Source organism: Hyperoodon ampullatus (assembly GCF_949752795.1).
Source record: "Hyperoodon ampullatus genome assembly, chromosome: 11".
Classification (NCBI taxonomy): Eukaryota; Metazoa; Chordata; class Mammalia; order Artiodactyla; family Ziphiidae; genus Hyperoodon; species Hyperoodon ampullatus.
In genome coordinates, this window is record NC_136924.1 from 17975685 (window position 1) to 17997291 (window position 21607).

Genomic DNA, 21607 nt, shown 5'->3' on the forward strand with positions numbered 1-21607 from the left:
TACCTTAATAAGGGCATATTCCGTTATTGTCTTAATTTGCAATTGCTTCTTAATGAACTTGAGGATTTGCTAATATAGTTTTGATCATTTACTTTTTTTTGTAGTCACTTATTTCTTATGTAAAAGTGTTTTAAACATCAAAAATATTAACCCTTCATCAGACATACTTCAGAAAATGTTTTATTCTTTGGCTACTTGCTTTAGAATTTTGTAATATTTTGTCAGGTAAATTTTAAACTTTTATGTGGTTATTCTTATAAATACTTTTTCCACTATAGTTCCTGGCACTGACCTAATACTTAGAAAATACTTTCCAGATGTGTTTAGCAATAATGTAAATAACAATATAGAGTAAAAAGCAAGTTGCAGAACAACATATATAATGATAGTATATGTATAAAACAAAAAGACCTGTGTGTGTGTATATACACACACACATATATTTTTGTTCAATGTTTATATAAGTCTGGAAGGATACATACCAAATTTAAAAGCAAAATTTCCATATAAGGAGAAAAGATGGATTGGGGTTAAGGGTAAATATAGAAAATCATTTTGTTTCATTAACTTGATACACTAATATATTGTTTAAAAAATGTTTGGACCAGGGCTTCCCTGGTGGCGCAGTGGTTGAGAGTCTGCTTGCCGATGCAGGGGACACGGGTTCATGCCCCGGTCTGGGAGGATCCCACATGCCGCGGAGCGGCTGGGCCCGTGAGTCATGGCCGCTGAGCCTGTGCGTCCGGAGCCTGCGCTCCGCAAGGGGAGAGGCCACGGCAGTGAGAGGCCCGTGTACCACAAAAAAAAAAAAAAATGTTTGGACCAACAACCAGTATTACTTCTCAAGCAAAAAGTAAACTTTAAAAATTCCTACCTGGTCAAAGGTAAGAAAAATCTACCAGCATTTTGAGCTTGGCCCTAAAGGAGGAAGCTTTTATTCTACCAGAAGTGTTGAGAAGAGTAACTTGTGTATTCTTTCCAGCCCTACTTACTCCTACCCCCAAGAAAAGAGAGGAGCTCTTACTATTGAGATGGAATACATGGTGCTCTTTTCCTGCTTCGAAGTGGTAAGTATATCTGGGTCACGGCCTGATTACCTACTTAAAACAGGTGTGGAAATCTGTCTCTTTCCCAGTCATTGGCATTTGATGGGATGAAGCAACAATTCAACAATTAGGAGTAAATATTTCAGCTCCACACCAAGGTCTATATTATGGGAGAAATACAATATTAAGAAGCTCAACCATAGCTGCACAAGTTGAGCTTTATCAAAAACAAAGATGGGGCTTCCCTGGTGGCACAGTGGTTGAGAGTCCGCCTGCTGATGCAGGGGACACGGGTTCGTGCCTGGGTCTGGGAAGATCCCACGTGCCACGGAGCTGCTGGGCCCATGAGCCATGGCCGCTGAGCCTGCGCGTCCGGAGCCTGTGCTCCGCAACGGGAGAGGCCACAACAGTGAGAGGCCCACATACTGCAAAAAAAAAAAAAAAAAAAAAAAAAAGATGATTTTTTTTTTTTTTTTTGCCACGCCTCTTGTCTTGTGGAATTCGTAGTTCCCCAACCAGGGATTAAACCTGGGCCACCACGGTAAAAGTACCAAGTCCTAACCACTGGACTGCCAGGGAATTCCCAAAAATGATAACTTTTTTTTTTTTTTTTTCCTGGTACGCGGGCCTCTCACTGCTGTGGTCTCTCCCGCTGTGGAGCACAGGCTCCGAACATGCAGGCCCAGCGGCCACGGCCCACGGGCCCAGCCGCCCTGCGGCATGCGGGACCCTCCCCGACCGGGGCACGAACCCGCGCACCCTGCATCGGCAGGCGGACTCTCAACCACTGCACCACCAGGGAAGCCCAAAGATGATAACTTTTATCTCCATCTGTCTGACTCTTGCATCTACCACTCAACTGGTTCTGAACTCAGGGAGAAATTAAGGAGAATAAGCAGGTCAATCACAATATTATATAAAACTGAGTATCATTTTTACATGTTTCCAGTTAATTTATCTACCAAAACATTAGGTTATGGTAAGAAATTGCATCAGGTTCTCCTACCTGCTGTTTATCTTGTAATGCGTTTTGGGCTGTGTCCAAATGATTTTGAAGATCTGCTCTTTGAGCAGTTTTTGCTGCTTCTGCTGACAGCAATAATTCAGTTTTGGCTTTAATCTGTAACAAAATTTACAAGTCATTTAATTTGTATTTAGTTCTTGATTTCCCCTTGCTTGAGTGTACATTACTTTTGTCACTAAATAATTTTTAAAAGTTAAATCTTTTGGCAGAAAACATAAAGATTTAGACATTAAAAATTAAGTATGTGATAATCCCTCAAACAGGAATGAGTAGGAGAGAATAATCCTAATAATGCTTGAATAAATGACAAAAAGATGTCCCTATATAAATGCAAAACACTTCTCCCTCTCTAAAATTGGACATCCACATATTGAATTATCTGTAACTCATCTAACAAATATATTTTTAAAAGAAAGAAATGTGTATCCTCTTTTTCCAAATTCTAATAGTATACTTGTTATTTTATTATATCATTTCTGATTTTCAATGGAATTATTCTCCTCAAATAAAGAAAATTAAGGCTTAGAAATGTTTCTATAACTTTCTCTAGTATAGAATAAAAAACCAATGATGAGAATGAAGAAAGAAATATGTCTTAATTCGCACACCATGACTGACTCACTGAGCAAGGCTTCCATACTGGCCTCTGAAAGAAAACACATTAAAATACATAATGGGCGCTTCCCTGGTGGTGCAGTAGTTGAGAGTCCGCCTGCCGATGCAGGGGACATGGGTTCGTGCCCTGGTCTGGGAAGATCCCACATGCCGCGGAGCGGCTGGGCCCGTGAGCCATGGCCGCTGAGCCTGTGCTCCGCAACGGGAGAGGCCGCAACAGTGAGAGGCCTGCGTGCCGCAAAAAAAAAAAAAAAAAAATACATAATGGTACCATACAAAGTTGGGTTTTTTTCTTTTTTGGGGGGCGTACTCGAGGCTTGTGGGATCTTAGTTCCCCAGCCAGGGGTTGAACCTGGGCCCTCAGCAGTGAAAGTGCCACGTCCTGACCACTGGACCACCAGGGAATTCCCTAAAGTTTTTTTTTTAACCAAACCTTTTAAAAAATCAAATTCAAAATAATTCAAATATATGTAACAGAAATCTAATGGTATAATAATATCAAACAACTTTGAACTTAGGAAACAATAATAAGGGCTTCATCCAAAAAAAAAGTGAAAAGACCTGGTAGTTTCAGGAAGAGTAATTTGCTGGGAGAGAGAGAGAAAGAGACGGAGGGAAAGGGAGAAAGGCAAACAGGAAAGCTCAACAACTGTCTAAATACAACCTTTATTTAATTCCTATTCCTAATTTTTTTTTCCATTAATAAGTAAGGCAGGGGGTGGGGAGGGAGAGAGAAACAATTTAAAATATGTGATGGCCTAAAATTGGTGTTTTATTCATGCAAACTCATATTAAGTTACATAATTCGATATTACCTGTATATCAAGCTGGGAGACCTTCTCCTTGCTTTCATTTAATTGACTACTTAATTCATTAATGCTGGATTCTAGGGAAAGGACGCGGTCTTGTGCAGCTCTGAGATGTGCCTTCTGCTCTTGCACCTGGTCATGCAAATTCTCCTGGGCTTGTTTATGACTTTCTGACTGATTCTTCAGCTTCTCTGTTAGTTGAGTTACCTACCATATAAGCAAGACTCTAATTATGAAGGTCACAAATGATGTAACAAGAACTAAGAAACCCAAATTTAAGCACCATGAGAATGTTAAAGTGCTCTATGATAGATTATCTCAACTTTTTTTCAAGAAACATTATTCACATCTTTCCAAAAGTAAGTAAACATAATCTCTCAAAATCATAAGAATAACATCAAATTCAGAGATTCCTATTATTTTTAAAACCAACTCTACTGAACTATAATTTAGATGTAATAAAATTCACCCAATTCAATTGTACAGTTTGAGGAGAACTGATAAATACATACATTCATTTAACCATCACCACAATCAAGCAAGAGAACATTCCAATTACCCCCAAAAGTTTCCTCATGCTCCTGTGCACTCAGTACCCACCCTCCGCTCATCTCTGGCCCCAGACAATCACTGATCTGATGGAGTAATAAGAGTTCCTTATATATCCTGGATGTTTCTGAATTGTCAGATATATGTACTACACATATTTTCTCCCAATCTGTCTTGGCTTTTATTTTTGTAATGGTGTCTTTTGAAGAGCATTCATTTTTCATTTAGGTGAAATCCAATTCATCTGATATTTCTTTGGGGTACTCTGGTTAGAATGCATTGAGTTTCTTGAATCTGTGGTTTCATATTTTTAATCAAATTTACAATTTTTTCAGCCACTATTTCTATAAATATTTTTCCTCCTCCGCACTCTTCTTTGACATTAATTATATGTATGCTAGATTACATAATACTATCCCACAGGTCATTAAGACACTGTTCACTTTTTTCCCAGCCTTTTTTCTCTCTGTGCTTCATTGTGGACAGTTTCAATTACCTTGTCTTAATGGTCACTGATACTGTTTTCCATTTGCTTAATCTATTATATTCATCCAGTGAAATTTTCATTTCAGATTTTTTTTTAATCTCTAGAAGTTCTAATTTTTATTGTTTCCACTTCTATTTCCATTATTATATTTTTTTCTTTATATCCATAAGTATATTTTATTTTTTTAAGTGTAAAGCATTTTTTTTAATTATGTGTAACATAGGCAAAATTATTTTATTTATTTATTTATTTATTTTTGGCTCCGTTGGGCTTTCGTTGCTGCCCACGGGCTTCCTCTAGGTGCGGTGAGCGGCGGCTACTCTTCGTTGCAGTGCGCAGGCTTCTCTGATTATGGTGGCTTCTCTTGTTGTGGAGCATGGGCTCTAGGCATGCTGGCTTCAGTAGTTGTGGCACAAGTGCTCAGTAGTTGTGGCTCAGGGGCTCTAGAGTGCAGGCTCAGTAGTGTGGCACACGGGCTTATTTGCTCTGTGGCATGTGGGATCTTCCCAGACCAGGGCTCGAACCCATGTCCCCTGCATTGGCAGGTGGACTCTTAACCACTGCGCCACCAGGGAAGTCCTGGCAAAATTATTTAAGTCAATAAATTTTTAAGGAATTTCACATGTTCTGATTCTTTCCACTGCCAATCACCTTAGTTCCTCCAAACTCAAAATCTTCAAGATAAAATAGCCCTTTCAAAAAGAAGTTGTCATGTGAGTCAGCCCACAATTCTTTTAGTTGGGCTTCTTCTATCTCCAATGGAATACAAACACACTTCAAAATTCCCAGCCTGTAATCTTTGGGATCCAATTTCCTCAAGCAATTACTTTAGGACCACATTTAGGGTCAGGAGATGGATCTGCCTGGTTCTGAATTTGACACCCTTTAAAAATGTATTAGGTTCAGGGCTTCCCTGGTGGCGCAGTGGTTGAGAGTACGCCTGCCGATGCAGGGGACACGGGTTCGTGCCCCGGTCCGGGAAGATCCCACATGCCGTGGAGTGGCTGGGCCCGTGAGCCATGGCCGCTGAGCCTGTGCATCCGGAGCCTGTGCTCCGCAACGGGAGAGGCCACAACAGTGAGAGGCCTGTGTACCGCAAAAAAAAAAAAAAAAAAAAAAAAAATGTATTAGGTTCAAATCATATTCACTCCTAAGCCATCACACCCTAGAACAGTACAGATCGTTGGGATATGCAAATACCTTTTCAATATGATTTTTTTAAACTTATTTATTATTTATTTTTGGTTCCATTGGGTCTTTGTTGTGGTACATGGGCTTCTCATTGCGGTGGCTTCTCTTGTGGAGCACGGGCTCTAGGTGTGCAGGCTTCAGTAGTTGTGGCACCTGGCTCAGTAGTTGTGGCACACAGGCTTAGCTGCTCCATGGCATGTGGGATCTTCCTGGACCAGGGCTCGAACCCGTGTCCCCTGCATTGGCAGGTGGGTTCTTAACCACTGCGCCACCAGGGAAGCCCAGCAATACCTTTTTAAAATCCAGACACTGTGTTCAAGATAAAAGCCTAAAAAAAGCAGCCATCTTTGTTTCATGTCAACATTAAAATTAGAGTAATAAATCAATGCAGCTGATAATTTAAAAGCTTAAGATATGAGGGAAATTATCAGCTCTATAATCCTGGAAGCAATCTTTATGTTTATCAGTATACCCCCATCACTTGATTCTCTTTTAGATATCATGTTCCTTCTTATCTGTATCAAAACTCATACTGAACACTGAGTTCTGGGTTGCAAAAGAGGATTTATTTTTGCACCTGTCTATAAGTCTTTGTCCACAAATTAAACAAAAACAAACCCAAGTGCTATATAAGTATATTTTAAAAGCTGTGTTAAAGTACTTGTCTGATGATTCTATCCTCTCTCATTTCAGGTTCTATCCCCATTGAATTATTTTTCTCCTGCTTACAGCTCACATGTTTTCTGCTTTGTGTGTCTTTGTTTTCTGCTTCTTTGTAATTTTTTTTATATTTGTTATGACAAGTCTGGATTTTGCTGTCTTCTTTCTAAGAATGTTGAATTTTACTCCAGCTGACAGTTAATATACTTGTGGTTCAGCTAGAACCTTTCCAGGCTTGTTCCTATGCTTCTTAGGTCAGGTGTAGGCTAGCTTTTAGTCTAGGGATAGTTTAGCTTTACTCCTAAGGTGTGACATTTCTGGGGTTTCTACTGAATGCCCCCAAGTGTTCAACCATGTCTTTCTGCTCTGACTGGCTAGAACTTGAATATTTCCCAGCTCTGTGAGTTCTAATCATTTTTCAGCTGCAGCTCCTAATAATTGTCCACTGCCTGGCCTCATGGAATCTCTCCTTATGAGTGTAAAGATTAGCATCCAGTGAAAGGTTCAAGTGTATCTCTAAGCAGATTTCTGGAGGTTTTTCTCTACATTGTTCCCTCCTCTCTTCTCTCAGGGATGAAAACCTGCTTGTTGTACAATGTCTGAAAACAGTGGTTTTACACAGTTTTTTCTACTTTTCTAGTTGTTTACAGTAGGAGGACTAAATAGGTATCAGTTACGCCAATATTGCCAGAAGCAGAAGTACATAAATTTACTTTTATTTATTCTTTTTCCAAAATTGTATATGCGTTTCAGATCAAATTTGTATAATAAGCAATGTCAAGTTGTATGCAACTTTCAACTATAAAAGCTAGTCTAAATAATTCTTCATAAAAACTGGTAACCTAGGCTAACTTTGAAATTTGGGGGGAAAATTTGTGTTATATTCTAATACCCAAATTAGAAAAGTGATATGACCTACTTATACTTTAATACTTTCTCATTTAGATAATTAGAATTCTCTTATTAGACAATTCTTCCAAAAAGTGACTATAAATTCTTTACAGTTTGAAAATGTATTAAGCTAAATTTTATAAGTTTCACTTAAACTAACACACAGATGTTAGAACGATAAGGCAACTTACCAAAATTATTATTAGCTAGGTATTCCAAACACATATACAGTATCAAAATATAGGTAACCACTAAGCCTGGTTATTAACCAATACATAGTAACAACTAACATTTGATTAGTGCTTTTAGTTTATAAATATATTTTATTTACTTTTTTCAAAACATCACAAAATGCCATGAGGCAAGTATATATTATTAATAACTTTTCAATATGAGCTAACTATACTTTTCAAATGAGCTAATAAGGGGAAATGATTTGCTCATGGTCATCACAGGTAATAAGTTACATCCTGGGACATGAACTGAGAGCTCCTTCATCAAATTATGTTAGCTTATTTTCACTACAATAGCAACCCACCTCTAAGGTAAATGAGATAGTATTTGTCAGAAATACATAATAATTTTTAAAGTACTAAAAATAACGGTACTAAAAATAACAGAAGAATCATTTAGATAAAGCACTTAAGATTTAGAGAGATAAAAGTAAATTTTAGAAATAGAATACACTTGAAAAGTAAATTTTAGAAATAGAATGCACTTGACAAGCTTACTTGTTCTTGTAATGTATGGTTTTTTTCTTGTAACTGGTTAAGAACAGCAGTCTCTCCCTCACCAGCCTGAATTTTTGCATACAGGTCTTCTCTTTCCTTTTCTAGTAAAGAAATATTTTCTTTACTCTTCTGTAATAAGGCTTCAAGGTTCTGGATCTTTTGGTCCTTATCACCAATTTGACGTAGTACTTGTTCTAAATCATTCTGTAAAGAATTGAAAACTACTACCTTAATGATAGAGAACTTAAAAAGTTATTCCTCAAACAAAATGATAATAAATAAATTTTAAGACTCAAACTCTTAGTCTTACATATTTTTTACTAATCATTACATTTTAACATGGCAAATTTAATTAAATTATTAGAACTATATACTTAAGAATATAAACCTATATTATTGATAATAAACTAGAATTTAACCAAAATACCCCTTCAATTAACCACACTCTTACTCTAACACTCTGACCTCACCACCTACACGTGGGGCTCCTCATTATTCCTAACCACACCAGGCACACGCCCACCTCAGAGCCTTCGCACCAATTGTCTCTTCTGCCTGGCACACTTCCTCAAAGTCACATGGCTCATTCCCTCTCCTTCCAATGTTTGCTCAAATGCCACCTTCTCAATCATACCTACCCTGATCATTACATTTAACATTGCAGCCTTTCCAAATACTCCCTCTCCTGAACATTGTTTCTTCCCACAGCACTTATCATCTAACACTCCATAATTTACTGAGTTTTCGTGTTTATGTGCCTCCTTCTGCCCCCTCACAAGAATGTAGGCTCCAAGAAGGTGAAGATTTTTATCTATTTTATTCATCGAGGTATCCAAGACCTGTATGTTCTAAGATATTTACTGAATGAACAGAAAAGTAAGTGATCGTACTCTAACGCACATTCACTCATGAAAGATCATTTCAGTACCCCAATAGGACTCTTCTGTCACTACCTCAAGGGATCCCTCTTCTTGACTTCACCAAGGACCGTCATGTTACACAGAGCACATGCAAGAGCCCACATCCAGAGCAACACTCATTAATGTTGAGAGCTATCTGACCCACAGCCTTTGCCTCCGCCTCAATCATTCTAAGAGAGCCAGAGAGCCTCTACCCAGAACAAGGCCCTAACAAGCCCTTCTGCAAACTTCATAGCAGCCCACACCACCTTCCTGAGACAGAGCCAGCAACCCCCTGGCACCCTCAACGAAGTGTGCCAATATTAAAATATGTGAGATCAGTCACTTTCAAGCATGCTTCTCATCCCTTTAAGTTTCAATCACAAAACGATGAAAAGCAACCTAATCTCTCTGCTCTCATTCTCTGTTCCTGCCACTAAGAACCCTCTCTGCACATTCTACCCATCTTCTGGAAACACAGTTCCAGGGCTAAGCTTTTTCTAGAACTATCACTCTATTTCCAAGTCTAACTGAAGTTTGGTGCTCCCTGTACAGATGCTGATTTCCCATCAGCCCTCTCTGATATGCAAGGACTGTTCTGTTGGGCAAGCAGGAGACGTTGACTTTTTCTAGATTTCTTCACTGCCATTACTCTCTCCCTCAAGCAAAAGGTTTATGCTGCTTTGGGAATTATGTATTCATTTATTCTACCCTCTATGCTGTGTTGCTATCATCTATAAATCCCTACCTCATTCACTGAAGACTTGAGACCTGATTTAGTCTTTCTCTCAATCCCAATTTCTGCCAATTTCCTGGGAAATACAAAATACACAGAGAATTAAGACTACAGCCTCAATATTCATATCATCTTAATTCCTGGACCTTTATTCATACTATTCAATCACTCACATGCAGGATCTTGTAATCACCTGAAATTGTTCTAGATTAAAAAAATGTCAATTATCCTACTCTGTGACCACAACTTCCTGACCGTCTTCCAGTTTCATGACCTCATTTCTGCTTTTCAATGTCAAAGAGACATTAACCTCAATTTTATTCTAGCATATTTAGCACACACCTAGCTTTTCTTCCTGAACCTCATATATGGATATGAACTAACCTTAACTATTCTTTCATCTACATTCTCCATTTCCTTTTACCCCCCAAGTTTCCAATACAGCCACTCCAAAAAAGACCCAATCCTAGATCAATGGTGCAATCTGCTTTCTCCACACCTACATTTCTAAGCACTATTAGAGCGAAATCACAAACCTCCATAGACTGGTGCCACCACAAATTTCTAGACTCCAACCTCTATTATATACTCAGAATCATCTTTTCACTCCTGTCACTTGAGTGGGGTTCTCATCCTCAAATATTCCCCTAAATAACCATTTAAAAGCTTAATCTTAATCTCCAAATTCTTAATCTCTGTCCACCAGACATTCAGCTATTACTATTCAAACTTAACCTGGGGGGTGGGCGGTGCTATATTATCTTCAGGAATGACCTACCATGATTTTTCTTCCTCTTACCTATAAAATTATACATAGACATATATAATTCAAAAATATTTACACACTACTATATGTAAAATAGATAACCAAGAAGGACCTACTATACAGCACAGAGAACTATACTCAATATTTTGTAATAACTGTAAAGGGAAAGAATCTGAAAAAGAATATATATATATATATATATATATACACACACACACATGCATATGTATGTATTTATGTATAACTGAATCACTTTGCTGTATACCTGAAACTAACACAATATTACAAATCAACTATACTTCAATAAAAATAAATAATAAAGTAAAATATATTTAAATACATACACACACACACACACACACACCTCCTTTCTTCAAAGGATATCCTTCACAGGATAAGTTTGAATTTACCACCACCCATTGTACCAGTGACATCATAGCTTATGAATACCTTATTCCTTCAGTCACCTCCCCTTCTCCAATATCCTCAATTATTCCCTCTCTACTAGTCCCTTTGTCCTACATTATAAACATATTCAGGTACCTCTGGTTTTCAAAAACACTTCCTAGACCAAGTCCCACTCCAGTTTCTGCCCAGTCTTTATGCAATTCACATTTTAATTTCAAAAGTAATGCATATTTACTTTCCCCACTCCCTCATCTCTCATTTACTCATCAATCAAAAATCAGACATTCATGTCTATCACTTTATTGAAATTATGTTTCACAAGGTCACTAATTCTTAACTACTTAACCTAATGAATATTTTTCATTTATCATACTGGGCGTCCTCTCCACACACCCACATTTGAAGTTGCTGCTTACTCCCAACTTTTGACTCTCCCTAGTCCTTTGGCTTTCACTCTGCAAGGTCTCCTTAATTGCTCTGATCATTCTTTCTTTGAGCTGTTCTTCCTCTACTCATCCATCCCTTAAATGTTAGTGTTTCCCAGAAGTCTTGTGTTACCAGTTGTCTGTTTTTCTCATTACACTCTCTCCCTGGTTGATCACATTTATTCTAATAATTCCATTTACCCCATAAATACTGTCTCTCACAGCTAATATATAGCATGGTCCTCTCCTTCAGGCTTTAAATTAATACATCCCATAGATGCCTCAAGACTCGTCCAAAACTGAACTCACTGCACTGGCCATCTTTCTCAAGTTCATTAACACAGCTGATGATATCTCCATTTACCATGTACCCAATGTTATCAGTCTTCAAGCCATTCCCTTTCTCTGTCATTCCCTACAACTATTTATTAATTTACCTCCAAAGTAGTATTCATATTTGTCCAAAGTAGTATTTTACCTCCAAAGTAGTATTTATTTTACCTCCAAAGTAGTATTCACATTTGTCCCTATGATATTTTTTAGCAATTGCTTAAACTAAGACCATCATTATGGCTTCCCTGGTGGCGCAGTGGTTAATAATCCGCCTGCCAATGCAGGGGACACGGGTTCGAGCCCTGGTCCGGGAAGATACCACACACCGCAGAGCAACTAAGCCCGTGTACCACAACTACTGAGCCTGCTCTCTAGAGCCCGCAAGCCACAACTCCTGAGCCCACGTGCCGCATCTACTGAAGCCAGGGCACTCTAGAGCCCGTGCTCCACAATAAGAGAAGCCACCGCAATGAGAAGCCCGCGCACCACAAAGAAGAGTAGCCCCCGCTCGCCGCAACTGGAGAAAGCCCGTGTGCAGCAACAAAGACCCAACACAGCCAAAAATAATAAATAAAAATAAATTGATTAAAAAAAAGGACCATCATTATTTTTCACCTAAACTACTGCATATATTAGTCTTTTAACTGATCTCCTGTTTCAGAATATTCTCTCCAAAATTCATGTTTTACAAAACCATGAGAATAATCTATTTAAAAATCAAATCTGGCTATGGCACTTTTAAAGACCTTCAATACCTTTCTATCTTCAAGCATAGATAGAAAGGCCTTCCATAAACTTACCCATGTCTAATGCTCTGGGCTCTTCTCCAACTCATCTCTAAATTACACTTTAAGCTCCAGCAAAACCTAACAGTTTCATTCATACCAGCTTCACTATTCTTTTCCTTGTAACTTCTACTTGGAGTATACTACTCACTATCACCATCTTTGCAACCCAGAAACATCTACACAAACTTTGCAACAGATTGCCCCTTCTAAGGAAATTTTCTGTAACTGCTCTTTTCCAAATTATATCCGAGTTACATAACTGTCTTCTCTATGCTATCATAATAATTTTATACACATATATACACCTAGAACTATACTCATCACATCTCTTTAATTAGTTTTTAGGACTTTTCGTAATGAGAGACTTTGCCTGGCCTCTTTGCCATCCTTTTCTTATTCCTCCCCAGAGATGGAGAATTTAACTAACTGGAAAGCTTGGAATAAGGAATCAAGAATGTTTAACTCAGCCCCTTGCTCTCCCCTCAGTCTAAGAGACAACCTGCCTGTAAGAAGGTAAAAGGCTGTCACTTCCAGCTTTGTCTGTGATTGGATGAATAAACTTAATTCTGCAGTACATTATCAGAAAGTCCACTTGCCTGCAATCTATACCAAACTCTCTACCTCATTTTTACTAGTCTATGTTTTTGCTACTCTTTATAATAAAACTCCTGGAGTTATCTATATTCACTGCATCAAACTTCTCTCTTCCCATTTTCTTTTGGACCCTCTCCATCAGGCTTTTGCCCCTCCTTCTCTTTACAAATTGCTCTTACCAATGTCATCAGTGACTTCATGTTGCCAAATCCAATAGGATTCCCAGTCTTCATCTTGTTTGACCTCCATCCTTCCAACTACCCGAGCCAAAATCCTTGGAATTATCCTTGACTTCTCTGCCGATGCCCCATATCAATCTATCAGTAAATCTGTCAGCTTTTAAAGTATATCTAGAATCTGACCATTTTTCACTACCTGCACTGTTTTCACTCTGATCCAAGCCATATCATTTCTTGTGTCAATTATTATAGTAGTCTCTTAGCTAATTTCTTTGTTTCTACTTATGTGCCCCTACGGCCTACTCTCAATACAGTAGCCAGAGTAATCCTACGAAATTATAAGTCCGATCATACTACTCCATTGCTCAGAATCCTCCAATGATTTCTCATCTCACAGTAAAATCCTTAAAATTACCTATGAAGCTTGACATGTTCTGATCCTCTGTGATCTCTATGGCTGTGATCCCTATGGCTTTTAACTCTCTTATCACTCACACCACTCCACTCACTGGCTCCTTGATGTTCTTGTACACCTTCCCTCCCTTTAGATCTTCTCAAAGATGCCTTCCCTGGCAACCATATCTAACATTGCAGTCCCACCTCCAGACCCCCAGATACTTCCTACTCCCCATCCCTTTTTTCATCTCCATAGCACTTCCACCATCTAACACACTATATATTTTGCCTATTTACCTTGGCTAGTGTTTGCCTTCCTCACTAAGCTCCATGAGAGCAGACATCTTTGTCTATTTTCTTTGCTGCCATATCCACAAAATCACTTCCTTGGCTAAGAGTAGACATTAATATATATTTGTTGACTGACTGAATGAAAGAACAAATAAATGAATACAATATTTGGATCTCTAACCACCTGACTCCCATGCCACTACCCAAACTCAGAAGGGAAAGAAAGGCATATTACTTACTTCCTCCTTTCAACTCCAACATTGCTTCTGTGTGTATATCATTAGATTGCCTTTTCCTAGAAGGCAGGCACTGTGTCTTACTCAGCTCTCTAATTTCAGTGCTTACCACTGGGCCTGACATACAGTGCTCAATAATATTCAATGAATTAATAAAAGACCAAAGGAATAAATGAATGTCAAATTCATTTCAAACATCTGGGTACTGTCTTCTGCTCACCATAACAAAAAAAAAAAAATTTAACTTATTTCAATCTTCTGAGCTATACTATAGAATCTGTACAAATTTAACTCAGTCACATTTTCTATACCTACAATTCCAATGTTCATATGATAGCTCTGAAACAGGGAAAGACATGACCAATAAACGTTAAGTTCTATTGTAGGAAATACAAAATGTTATTTTTTACTGAGGTATACTAAACTGAGAAATTTTGTTTGCATTTTTAATTTCTAAAATAAGGTATTTTAATAAACAATAATAAATAATTTATTATGTGTAAATAACAAATAAACAATATATTTTATTTAAATAAATTTAGTAAATTTCTTTAACAGAAATTTAATAAATTTTAAATTTTTATATAAATTTATATGTAACAAATCTGTTTATAATAAATATTTTTTAATATTTTAGAAAAAATTTTCAACAGAGCAATCAAAAGAAAAAGATTTTCTGATTATCCAGATACTGAAAATTATCAAAACTCTTCACAATCAAGTACTTTGCATTATCTAGTTTCACCACAACAAAAGGATAATGATTTGGTTTATTTTTGTTTAAAGGGCTAAAAATCCAAATACTATTTACCTGAGCTTCACGAAGTTTTGCTGTAGTGCTTTGCTGAAGAGCTTGTTGTTCTTGATGCTGTTGCTTTGTTTTATCTAACTGATGCTGCAATTCTGTGGAATTTGTTACTTTTTCCTTCAACTTAAAAAAAAAAAATGAAGACTGTCAGTTGACAACTTAAAGGCATAATGCTATCATATAAATATCTGGTAGTACTTCAGATCTCACAATTCTCAAGTCTGAAGAGAAAATTCAATTCAAACAACAGATAAAAATCAACTTTAAAAGCAGTATCTCATTACTTATAGAATTGTAATCTCATGATTAAGAAATTATTCCTTAAGAATTGATTCTCATCCTGAAAAGTATAAAATTCTTTCTCCAGGTTGGCATTTAGTTCATTATTGTTTTTATATACTAATATGATCAGGGAATTAATTATATATAAGTAATTATATATTTATTTTTAATTAATTATTTTTTAATTAATTACATAATTATTTTTGTAACAGTAATAATATTTGTTTTACTTTTTTCACGACAATCATAATTATCACTTATTGGGAAACAACAGCATGATCTACCACACTAAGATTTTGGATCTACAAGAAAATCTTTTGCTGAAGCTACAGATTTTAACTCTCAGGGTTTGTTCAATTCTAATAAAAGAAGTACTTTAATGATAACTTTTACTTTAACCAAATAGCAGTTACCATTTTTGCCAACTACAGCTTAAGTTAGGATAGCATACAATCTTATGTTTAATTTTTAAAAGAGAAAATTCTTAAATGCAAACTCAAAGTTTATATGCACCAACTACATGTCATTAATGCCCTCAGCAACTGTTCATTTTTCAGAGTCATTAGGAATTGGTCCTTCCTGGAAAGGAAGACTCTTCTTGAGCAGCCTGACAGGTTCACCCCAAGAATTTATCCTGCCTAAAGCTGAAGAGTAGCCTTCTTTGCACATTTTTGTTGAGAACTTTAGGGAATACAATCACAACAAAATGACTTAATACAGTTAATAAATAGGACGTTTTAACTGGGGAGAAATAAAAGTCCCAACTTAAAGTTAAAAAAAAATCCAATTAAAGCTCTTGACCATAAAAAGATTAAACACAATATTTAAGATGCCTCAAATCTATCAATAAATGTACTAATGTAAACTCATTTGAAATGCGAGCTTACCTCTTCTTCTAAACGAGAAAGTTTGAGCTGTAGATCAGCCACTTGTTGTTCTTTATCCATCAGCTTTTCACTTGAAAGCTGTCTCTGTTCCTTCAGCCTACCATGAGCTTCCCCAAGTTGGCGCTCTGTTTCCAGAAGTTTGCTATGTAACTTTAGAAAAGGAAAAAAAAAGTAAGTACATACGTATAAACACACCTACAATTACCACCATTACTACTACCACCTACTTTCCAAACAATGTTTTACTTTTCACCAATATAAACATAATATATTACTTTTCATGATACTTTAGAAGAACCTAAGATCCAACTGAATTTTAATCACATAAATTATGACTCACATAAAACTGTAACCAAACATCACAGGTTTCAGGGTTTTTGCACTCTTTAAAAAAAAAAAAAAAAAAAAACAAAAACCTGCAAGCCTGAGGCTCTTGTTTAGATATGTGTTGTAATCACTTGAGGAACTTAAATAAAACAAAACTTAAAAATTAAGACACTTAAGGCACATTCAGACCTATTCCACTGTAGTTTTTAGAATCCCAAAGTGATTCTTGTAGTTTTCCCATAATTATGAACCACCACAACTGACTTCTTACATTTGGGTACTGAATAGAGCACAAAGCATTCTCAAGTCCTCAAACTGGCACACAATTTCTAAATAAAATAGAGGAAAGAATAGTTTCTTAAAATATTAGGTGATTCTCATTCATTAACTTTAAAATTGCCACCTAGCTAAAACTAAAGGAGAAATCTGTCTTGGAGCTAGAACTATCACTTTCTCAAATTCCTTATTTTCGCTAATACTACCAGAAATAACAGCTGGTTTCTCTTGTGGGATTGGCTGGGGGTGGGTCCATTAAAAAAAAAAGTTTGCATTAATTTTAGAAGAATTACTGCACAAGTGCTGGGACTACAGAACAAGAAAAGAGTGGCATAGAGATAAAAATGCAAGACATTCGGCAAGGCTTACACACTAAGAGTACTTCTACACCCCAGCTTCATAACACATTAAATCAAATCTCAGCATGTGCCTCAGGAAAACTGGAAATTAATAACAAGCATTCTATACAATTGCTTTCAATCAAACCCATTCACGTTAAATCTGAAAATATTAAGGGTCTATAGCCTTTGTGTCATATATACACTTATATGCTCTACACTTGCATATTTCTCCGTAAAAATTCACAGTTGGCAAGGAAAAAATAAAGTTCTATCAGAAGAGTGTACACCCACTATCTTCTTATGTTATGAAGCAACCTGCAGCTGTCAAAATATATCCTATCCTCAATAAAGAAAACCAAAGTGGATTTCTAAAGTAAAGCATGCTTCAATCTAACTAAAACAGGAATCAGTAACAGTTTAAGAAAAGACATTTATTTTACTCTTGTCCTAAGCCAGCACCCTGACATCTCTCCGTTTTCTTCTTCTTCTTAAAGTGCAGTGAATTAGCACTGTAGTAACTACCCAAACCCTCTCCTTCTCACTACAAGAAGTAGATCCAATCCTGGTACGTGAAAGCAAAGGAGGCCTTCGAAGTAAATTCATATTTCAAGCATCTAAGTGCTTGATCTCTTACAGACAGGCATCACCTACGTCTAGTTCCTGAACTTGTTGGATAAGAATCACCCAATATCTTTTTTTTTTTTGCGGTACGCGGGCCTCTCACTGTTGTGGCCTCTCCCGTTACGGAGCACAGGCTCCGGACGCGCAGGCTCAGCGGCCATGGCTCACGGGCCCAGCCGCTCCACGGCATGTGGGATCTTCCCGGACCGGGGCACGAACCCATGTCCCCTGCATCGGCAGGCAGACTCTCAACCACTGCGCCACCAGGGAAGCCCCAAGATCGTTATCAACACAAAGATAATCAGACTTCTCCCCTAGAAGTTTAGATTTAGTATATTTGAGCTAAAGCCCAGAAATCCATGTTTTCATAACAAGAATCAGATGATATTTAGTTTCAGGAATAATTTGCCAAAAAGCAACACTTTAAAAAGCAGCAGTTTTCAATCTCAACTACACAGTACAATCACAGGGGAAACATTTAAATACACCAATGCCCAGGCCTATGCCAGAGATTATGGCATAACTGAGTGGAGGGTGAGGCCTTGATATTGGTAATTTCTTAAACTTCCCCAGGTGATTCTGGTGTGCAGACAGAGTGAAGAACCACCAAATTAAAGATAAGTGTTGCTCTGGATGTAGAAAACAAACTTATGGTTCCCAGAGGGTGAGGCGGGGGGCGGGGTGGAATAAATTGGGAGATTGCGATTGACATGTACACACTACTATATATGGAATGGATGGCTAGTGAGGAGCTACTGTGTAGCATGGGGACCTCTACTCAACACTCCTCTGGTGGCCTATATGGGAAAGGAGTCTAGAAATGTGTGGATGTGTGCGGCTGATTCACTTTTCTGTGCACCTGGAACTGACATGGTATCGTGGGTCGACTATACTCCAGTAAAAATTTTTTATTAAATATAGATAACTGTTGCTCTGAAGCGAAGATTTACTAAAGGGGTGAAGAAAGAGATATTATATATTATAAATAACTGTCATTCTTTACTGTACAATCCTGATAAATCCCTGATCCTTAATAAAGAGATGAATCTCAAATCAAAGCTGCCCAAGGGTGTAAGCAGGCCAAAATCCCTTAAGCCATAATGCCTATACCATTTTACAGTAAATATATTAAGGAAAAAAAAGGATAAACTAAGAGCAAAAATAATGCATCCTGGAATTATTAATAGAATGGTCTATCCTAAAGTTACATTTTGAGATATACATACATGTATATGTTCTCTGAGAAATTTAGTTTTGTAAACTTATATACACAATTCTTTATTCATTAAGTTCCAATTAATGTTTGCTAAGTGCCAGGCCCTATTCCAAATGCTTCACAAATATTAACTAATTTAATCCTTATAATAACCCTATGAAGACAGTTCCATTCTTATCCTCTTTTTGATAGATGAGCAAACTGAGGTACAAATTAAATAACTTGTCCAAGCTCACACAGCTTGTAGGCCACAGAACTGGAACTCAGAAAGCTGGCTCTTAAATCCACACTCATAAACCACTATGCTATTTGAGATGGCATGTTAGATAATTTTTTAAAATTAAGTTGGATACATGGGTTGGGGAGTGGGAGGTACAAACTACTGGGTTAGACAGGCTCAGGGACATACTGTACAACATGAGGAATACAGCCAATATTTCATGATAACTGTAAAGAAAAACAAACCTTTAAAAATTGTATAAAATTTTTTAAAAATTAAAAAAAGTAAATTGATGATTAATTGTTTAATTACATAACATCATTATCTGCACATCTGTGGCTATTTTAAAAGTGCTCACAAACACAAATATGAAGAATATGGGGTACTTTGTTTTCAAGTCCTTTGTTGACAATTGACAGCTATCTATTTTTGTCAGCACTGATATGGGAGCTGAGGATACAGTGGAGAGCAAAACAAACCCAGTTCATCCCTACACTCCTTAAGGACGCTGAAAGAAGGTTTAAGGTGAGGTTCACTTCCATTCTTCCAATAAATACTTACTGAAAGCTCTAAGTATAGAGGCTGATAGAGTACAGAATAAAACAGATTCCTCAAATTAAGCAGCTCACTGTCCAAAGGGAATGGTAGATAATATGCAAGTAAACTAACTATACAATATAAAGTATTATAAAGAAGAAGCTTGCTGGAATAAAGTAGGGTACAGAATAAATGGAAAATAAGCTACTGAAATAGAGTGGTCCAGAAAAGCTTTATTGAGGAAACAATACCTGAGCAAGCCTTATGAAGAACTGAAATCAAGAACACTCTAAGCAAAAAACATGGGCAAAGGACCTAAGGCAAGAAAGTACTTTGAAGTGTTGGGAGTGTTTGAGGAACTGAAAGGAGATCAGTATGGCTGCTTCACATGTTGGAGACAAGCTTGAAAACAGACATAGTGTGGACCATACTACACACAAGTGCTTGCATGACCAAGTAAGATATTTGGATTCAATTCAAAGTGTAAGCAAAGCCACTGAGGTTGTTAAGCAGAGGAATAAAGTGATATCCTTCACATTTTAAAACAAGGCCTCTGGCTTCCATACGGAGAATAGACTAAGGAGGTCTCTAGAAAAAGGAAACCTGTAAAAAGGCTAACAGTAGCCCAGGTGAGCAATAGCAGCAGCTGAGATTAAGGGTGGTAGCAGTACAGATGAAGAGAAGTGGACAGATCTGAGTCATGCTTTGAAGGTAGAATCCAGACAGCATGCTGAAGAGAAGATAAATGGTATCACTTCAAGGTCTTCAGTACAACCTCTTTATTTTGTACAGAATTGTGACTAAACCAAATAATTAGGTACATTCAAGTCTTGGAATAAAAATATTGTTTGAGTAGGTTCTCAAAAATTCCTGATGCCCCTCCACCCACTGACAGCCAAATGAAACCCAAATTCCTCAGCCTGCTATTCAAAAGTCTGCATAATGAACTTCCAACTGCTCTTTGGATTCAAAATAGTCCACTACTATTACACATACCCTATCCTCAGAGCAAATGCATGTCCCTCCCCGGTTCTTGTAATACTTCCCTGCCTCTAGTTTACCTTTCTGCCTGGAAGACCCTCCTGCCTTCAAACTGCTACTTGTCGAAACCCATCCAATATTTACAATTTCAAGCACCACCTCTCTCTCACACAAAGCTTTTCTTGATCACATTAACAGGACAAAATAATTATACAATATGAAGTACTATGGGGGGGGGAGAAAACAGGAGAGGAACTCTTCCAAATTCCCATGGTATATGAGATCATTTTATTTTAATTCTCACATTCATTGGTATAGGATAGTACTTGCCTCATCCTCAATGAGATTTACATAATCATTTAAGGTAGGTACTGCTTCCTTTTTCATTTCTGTATCTCCTAATAAACAAGGTATAGTGTCTTTTAGAAACCATAAATGCCCCATTTGTTCATTTGAACTGAAAGGCAAATATCTAAGTTATTCATTGATATCCCCAAGCCTCTGTTTCCTTCGATTATGAATGCCTGCATTTGTTCATTCACTTACTTACTAAAACATCTGCTGATTAATAAGCAAAATGCCAGGTAGTTGGGATAAAAAATGAATAAGACATTGTCTCTGCACCTGAAGAGTTCAGAGTCTAGTGAAGAAGGATACATAAGTTATGATAATATACTATACTGTGATAAGTAAAACAATCAAGATATGTAAATGCTTAAGCCATCTCTGGAGGGGGTGGTGGTGAGAAGTGGCAATATGCAGAAAAAGATTTCTGGAAAAGTGACAAGTGGAGTAAGTTGTATTTATCAGGGAGAAGAGAAATAGGAAGAGTATCTCAGGCTAAGAAGACAGAGGACTGATGCCACAAAAGCCAAGTATCACTGCCCTATAAATGAAAATCGTTGAAAATTATCAAAAAAAAAAGTGGCTGAGGACTTTAATCTCCCGCAAATTTCCATTTGTCTACCAACTTTAATGTTACCTATAAGAAATAATTAGAATAGAGAATTCAGAAATTAAGTTAATGGCAAAGTCAAAACTTCCATGAAACTTCTTC

General features: G+C 37.2%; 1 protein-coding gene across 1 annotated transcript in view; it reads right to left on the bottom strand.

Annotated features, from left to right (window-relative positions):
- EEA1 (early endosome antigen 1) overlaps window positions 1-21607 on the bottom strand; it is a gene marked incomplete at its 5' end in the record, with an annotated part of 127728 nt that overhangs the window by 36554 nt on the left and 69567 nt on the right. Inside the window, 5 exons of the mRNA XM_079714243.1 lie at window positions 2053-2166; window positions 3501-3701; window positions 8004-8207; window positions 14866-14985; window positions 16032-16181. Coding sequence (XP_079570369.1) covers window positions 2053-2166; window positions 3501-3701; window positions 8004-8207; window positions 14866-14985; window positions 16032-16181 — 789 coding nt within the window. The remainder of the gene's footprint in view (window positions 1-2052; window positions 2167-3500; window positions 3702-8003; window positions 8208-14865; window positions 14986-16031; window positions 16182-21607) is intronic.